The sequence below is a fragment of the Belonocnema kinseyi genome, chromosome 9, assembly GCF_010883055.1.
Source record: "Belonocnema kinseyi isolate 2016_QV_RU_SX_M_011 chromosome 9, B_treatae_v1, whole genome shotgun sequence".
NCBI classification, from domain to species: Eukaryota; Metazoa; Arthropoda; class Insecta; order Hymenoptera; family Cynipidae; genus Belonocnema; species Belonocnema kinseyi.
This window is the reverse complement of record NC_046665.1, coordinates 79,253,154-79,259,731: the sequence shown is the minus strand read 5'-3', so window position 1 is coordinate 79,259,731 and position 6,578 is coordinate 79,253,154. Positions and strand designations below refer to the sequence as shown.

The 6,578-nt window shown below is 37.3% G+C and overlaps 1 protein-coding gene across 4 annotated transcripts in view; it reads left to right on the top strand.

The window, feature by feature from the left end:
- LOC117180902 (chromodomain-helicase-DNA-binding protein 7) overlaps positions 1-6,578 on the top strand; it is a 50,236-nt gene that overhangs the window by 34,510 nt on the left and 9,148 nt on the right. For 2 of the 4 annotated variants that reach the window (XM_033373504.1, XM_033373505.1), the window contains exons 13-17: positions 421-510; positions 1,167-1,358; positions 2,069-2,465; positions 2,714-2,999; positions 3,139-4,954. In XM_033373504.1, the coding sequence (XP_033229395.1) occupies positions 421-510; positions 1,167-1,358; positions 2,069-2,465; positions 2,714-2,999; positions 3,139-4,954 (2,781 nt within the window). The remainder of the gene's footprint in view (positions 1-420; positions 511-1,166; positions 1,359-2,068; positions 2,466-2,713; positions 3,000-3,138; positions 4,955-6,578) is intronic. The other 2 variants (XM_033373506.1, XM_033373507.1) reach the window with 2 other exon arrangements.

Genomic DNA, 6,578 nt, shown 5'->3' with positions numbered 1-6,578 from the left:
AGAGTGTCAGTAGAGTGAATGAAGCCTGAAACAAAAGACCTTGGCCACTAATGGACCCAAGTGGGGAACCTTACACAACGACTTCGTGAGGTTCTTCGCTTGAGGTGATTGCTAGACAGATTGATCAGCAACCTGGGTCTTAGCAGTGTTGCGGAACGAACGTGTTATTTACTTAAATAGGACGAGAATTCTGGATCAATCTGAAAAATCTCTATCCCTTCCACACACTACTCCTTTCCCCTGCCGAGTGAGTCACGCCTACCCCGGAAGGGAAATGGCTTAATGGTGTAATAAAAAAAAGAACATTAATAAACTCACGAAAAATTATACCTGGAGAAAACCAGAAATTCTCAGGGAATTTTTTTACAGGATTTGAGCAGACACCCTGAATACAATTACTAAATTAATTTTTCGTTACAGAGTTTTGTTACGGGTGAGAATGCTGTATTACATCAAGCACGAGATCATCGGAGACTTGGTCCAACACATCTCGGATGGTGTTCACGTGAGGTTAGTGAAAGCTCTAAATGTGTTCACGCTTTTTACGATTTAAAAATCAGTTTTCTCAGCAAAAATCATGCACTTACATACGTTCTTACGCAGCTTCTAGTTGCATGTGCAATGTATTTGTTTATCCTGGGACTTGTACATGGAATGCTCATAGAGCTATCCGTCATTTACCCTTGTAGCTATACGTAAATGACGCTCATTACTGGCCCTGTGCTACTAATAATAAGACTAGTTTCATCCTCACGTTATCATGCGCGAATTTATTATTAAAAAAATACGTAAGACTCTTCGCGGCCTGAAGGGGTCAATGGTGTCACCGAATGAACATGGTAAGAGTCGGAAGCAGTGCACTGTGTCAGGGGGCAGAATTCATGTATCTGATCAAATCTAGCACTTGGCGATATTAATTCTCCGATATCCATCAAAAGAACTAAGTTTTATTTCAGATCCTTTAAGGCAGATCGAGTGTGGCGAACATCTATCTTGATCCTCCTTTATTTTTTCTCTTTTCCTCGTTCTGGACTTTGTGAAATTGGGTTTTCATGTCGCCAAGTCTTTTGTCAAAATTTAAATCAATACTGAGTTGTTAATTTGGACTCTCAATTGGATTATTATGGATTATCAATTGCCAAAATGTAAATAAAACCGCCCCACAGTGCGTTGCGGATAAATACTCCAGAATTGGCAGACCATCCAAGGAAATGGTGGGATTCTACGGCAGACAAATCCCTAATTGTGGGTTGCTACAAACACGGCTATGAGAATTACGACCAGATGAGGATCGACCCCGCGCTTTCTTTCATTTCAAGCTGTCCTCCCCCTTCCCAGATACAGACCACTCAATCTGTGTAAGTACACATTCATTTTCTTTTTTTTTAAAATTTTTTTATTATTATTTTTACACGTACTTTGCCCCCTTATCTCGTCACTAATTGCATGCCAATATATAACGCTTTACATTTTTGCTGGTACTGTTGAAAAAATAAACCTTTGCAAAAAATTATATTTCACAGATCCAGCTAAAATCAAGTTGCTTTGCATCGATGTTTACACATTTCACACTAGCTCTAATTTCGCTTTTCTATATTTAAGGATGCTTTTCTATTGTTGGGAAATAGTTCTTTGTCAATTTTTTCAGAGGATTGATGGGTTCGCTAAAGTGGATAAAAATTTACTTTTCTGGGGCCGTAACGAAAATAAAACGAATATAAGACACTTTGTTCGTAAAAACAAAGTTAAAGAAAGTCTTTTGTTTTGGGTAATGCAAAAAAATGAAGTAACGCTCCTTGATTTTTTCAGAGGAAGACAATAATTTCTGTAAGGGAGTATTGGTTATTTTGACAGCAATTAGCAATTTTAAATTTACTTTACGAAATGTGCGCCTGCAGAATCTTATTAATTCAAAACAATTGTAATCTTGTGATAATGAAAATTTTCAAATTTGTAGATTTGTAGAATTTTGAAAAATAAAGTAATGTAGTTTCTTTTAGTCCTCGAAATTTCAAGCTTACATCCATGAAAAAGGGCACTTTAGTAAAGAGGATTCTATTTTAACCAGAGAGGAGAGCAGTTTAGAGAATGAAATTGAAGAAGGCGAATCTTCTGGAATGATGAAGGACTGCAAGGACTTGGATAAATACGGAAGAGTTACTCCAGCAGACTCGCCAGCTATATCCAGCAAAGCTGACACGCCAGTTCCCGAAGCTGGTAGTAGTCATGATGGCAACGAAGGTATCATGGAAGATGAAAAGAGCTGGCCCTCAGTTGTCGATCTTAATACTCGTCTGCGTCGAGTCATCACTTCCTATCAACGAAGCGTTAAAAAAGAAGACGTAAAGACCTTTCCAAAAGGTAAAATGGGAGAAGGAGAAACCAGCAATCACCAAGCGACTATGATGGAACCTCCTTTGAATATGCAAGGCTGGGATTTACAGCAACTCGCTATGTACTTGTTGGTAAGTATCACTTTACTCTCAAAGAATCTTTTAGTTTATCATTCGAGGCTGGCCACTGAAATTTTAAATGTGCACTAAATTTCAAAGATTTAAACAATGTCAAAAGGATTTAAAAATATGTCAGAAGATTTTGCAAGGATTTCAATGCTTTCAGAATATTTAATAGAGATTCTAAGAATTATAAGCTCCTCGACTTTTTAAAAACTATCTATCTTAGAAAAATATAATTTTCTGCTTTATATGTGCAGAAAATGGAGAGGAGGGAAAAAATGGAAGCGATGGTGAAAGAGAGGGAACGATCTCGTATCGAGGAGCAGAAAACAAAGTGGACTCGGCGAGAAGAAAGCGAATTTTTACGTGTAGTTTCTACTTATGGAGTCAATTATGATAGAAAGAAGGCTCAATACGATTGGACGAAATTCAAAAGTATCGCTAGGTTTGACAAAAAGACAGACAACGACCTCACGGATTATTACATGTCTTTTAGAGCAATGTGCAAGAAGGTTTGCAGTACAAAACTCAACGAAGACGAAGGTGCGTATCCTACAAATATTGATACTTTAAGTATTCTTTCTTATTTTCAACTTTCCAAAATTATTAGATTAGAATCGTGATTTAAATGAAAATTATTTAATTTTTCCTTTCCCGAGCTCAGAGTCTTGTAACCTTACAGATTTAACAGAAATGACACTGGACCACATAAGTCCGAACAAGGCGCGACAAATTCTCGAGCGAGTCGACCTCCTAAGCAAAATTCGAGAAGATATTCTCTCGCATCCTCACTTGGAAGAGAGACTTTCGCTCTGTCAACCCTCAGCAGATACGCCCGATTGGTGGCAGACAGGAAAACACGACAAAGAACTTCTGCTTGGAGCTGCGAAACACGGATTGGGTCGAACCGACATTACAATTCTCAACGATCCTGATTTCTCTTTCCATAAGATCCTGGGCAAGAGTATCTACAATAGTGTCCAAGCAGCCAAAAACTTCGATAAAGTAGAGAAAGCAATTAAAATAGAAAACAGAGAAGACATCCTTAAATTTGACAAAGACGAGATCCTTGTCAAGCTCGAGAAGGGTGAAGGAACTTTAAAGATCGAGAAGGTCGGCATCAAGAAAGATAAAGACGCACAATCCTCAGAGAAAAAATCCGAAACCTGCAGTAGTGAAAAAGGTCAAGTAGAGTTGACACTCGTGAAGGCCGAAAATTTTGCAGAAAGTAAAATGGAGGATATTGTGGCCAATAATGGATTGACTATTACTACTGTTAAAGCAAAGTCTCCTGAAAAAGAAATACCTGCGAAGGAGGAAGTTGAAGAAGAAAAAACTTCCGAACCTCCAGAAGAGGAAGAGAAAGAAATTGAAAAAGAAATTGAGAAGGAGAAAGAAACGGTTCCAGAGGAGATAGAAACTACAGCTGAAGTTGAAGAGGAGACTAAAGCAGAAGAAGAGAAGGTTGCGGAGGCGGAAAAAGAGGAAAAGGAGGAGTCAGAAGATCGAAAGGAACCGCCTGTTAAGAAAGAAGTAGAAATGGAAGTAGAAGAAAAAGAGAAAGAAGTCGAGAAACCTGAAGTTCCAGTCGAGGCGATTCTCAAAGAGGACGAAGAGAAGGAAACTGAAAAAGAGGAAGTTAAAGAAGATGCAGTAAAGGTCGACAGCACTGATGAAACTCTTAAAGAAACAAAATCTGAGGATACAGCCAAAGTCGAGGAAACTCCCAAGGAGGATCCTAAAATTCCAGAAGAAAAGGAGGTCGAAACTAAAGAAAAGGCTCCACCTAAAATCGAAGACAAATGCAGTGTTCAAGCTGCCGAACTTAAGGCCATGTTCCCTGACTTGGAGGTCATCCAGCCTCTTTCCAGATTAACGCAGATCGACACGTTTGTCCTCAGAGATAAAACGATCGATTACAGTGAACCTACAGTCGCTCAACTGCTCGCCCATAGCTACCAATCGTCGATAAAGTGGCCCAAGGAACACGCGATCGAAGCTCGTTTAAGGCACATCGTTCACGCAATTGAACATAAAGAATGGCCCGTTTCCGTAAACTTCACGGCAGGTGATGAAACAGAGATTATTTCGAATGAGAAGGACAATTCGGAAGTAATCACGATAACAACTGATCATGGCGTGTCACGATCTCTTGCTGCGGCGAACAATATTTCTGCAGCGAAGAAACGAAAGAGGCACATCGCTATCGACGTGGAAACTGAAAGAGCAAAGTTGCATGCACTGCTTAACAGTAGTCATATGACTTCTCAGCCTCCGACTGCCCTCAGCAAGCCGATACTTTCGAGTTCCAATTGGGAAGCGAATGACGAATCTCAATCTGAAGAATCGAGACGATCGACTCCAGTACAACCACCACCGGCTCATCAGCAAACGAGGGCTCCAGCAATACCTTTTGATCTGAAGTACACCGTGCCTGGCAAAACGACTGTCATCCCGGGAACTTCGAGTACTTTGACGCCCATCGATTTATCCGCTGGGTATGTTTCAATTCATCATTTATTTTCCATTAAAATAATTTTAAGTTGGTCCAGGAATCTTTTCTATTTATCCCCCCCCCCCCATCCCCCGGCCAAACAAATTTTCTTTGACAATTGAATTGGATAAATACTCTTTAACTCAAATTTCATTTTTTCCATTCTACTCATGAAATATTTGTAGAGTTGCATACTTTTTCGCTCTATAATAATACTTACTTTTTTGATAAGAGCTAAAAGAAATTCAGTTTTAATATTTATTGAGTAAAAATCACAGTAACATCTTTTTTATTTGGAACTAAATTATTAGATATTTTATTTTAACAGAAAAAATCAATTTTTAATTTAAAAGTACGCGCTAAGAAAGACTTCCGTATTCCGGTTGACCCTACCAACCGAAAACTATGTCTACATTTTGAAAAAATTTCAAATTCTATTTTTAATAGCTAACCAAAGCCAATTTTGAAAATCCATTCCGATACCTAATATCTTGGAAGAGTATATTTTTATTTTTTATTTTAATTGAAATTTGAATTTTAGTATCGCAATCTACAGCCCATCTCAAGGGTGGTCTTTTATTTCATCTTTAAATAGTTATTTTGATTTTACAGAATGCTTTTTCGCTCCTCTGAAAAAATTCCCATTTTGTTGGTTATCTTGTAGTGTTCTGCCACCCTTCAAATGGCTATTAATAACAGATATTTCTACTGGTAAATTTTTGAAATTTCACTTCTCACTTTTAGGGCTCCTTTTTTTAAAAACTGCTCTGCTTGTTTCTATTTGTTCTCGAGGTCTATTATATTAAGAAAAATTAAAATATATTCCATTCCTCAACATTTCACTCTGGCACTTTATGCATATTTTTTTTAACAATTATTAATACATTAATTGCACTAATAGACTGGGAAATAATATGTTTCTAAAAATTCGAAGATATTTTCCAATGTTACCTTTTTGAAAGTATAAACGATAAACATTCATATCGAAATAAATTACCTGCCTCCCTAACGATTTTTAAAAACTTTATAAAAGCATTCTGACTACCCCAATGCTAAAAACCTAAATCTTCGGGAATATTTCCCGGGACTCATTCAGCACCTGGACTGGATGACATATTAGGGCATCTTTCACACGTATATAAATCCTTAAATCGTACTCCATTTTTAATGATAACGTTGCGAATTAGACTACCAGAATTTTTAAGAATAGGGCAAATTTTTTTGTCAGCTCCCAAGACTAATTCAATGATTTTAATCAAAGATTAATTTCAAGATAATATATCAAGTATTATGAATTCAATAATACTGCACAAAAGAACAATAATAATTTTCAAAAACAATGAGCTTCGAAGGCTCTTTCTACTGAAGGAAAAGTTCGACGATAATCCAACAACAAGTTATAGGAAAAATCATTTTAAACCTTTGATTCGAAGAACACCTATTCGCGAATACTTTTATTGGTGTAAAAAGAATTTATTTTTCTGTAGTCTTCCGTGATATTTAGAAAGTTTAGTCTCGTAAAATTTAGATTATTATTATTATTACACCATTAAGCCATTTCCCTTTCGGGGTAGGCGTGACTCACTCGGCAGGGGAAAGGAGTAGTGTGTGGATGGGATAGAGATTTT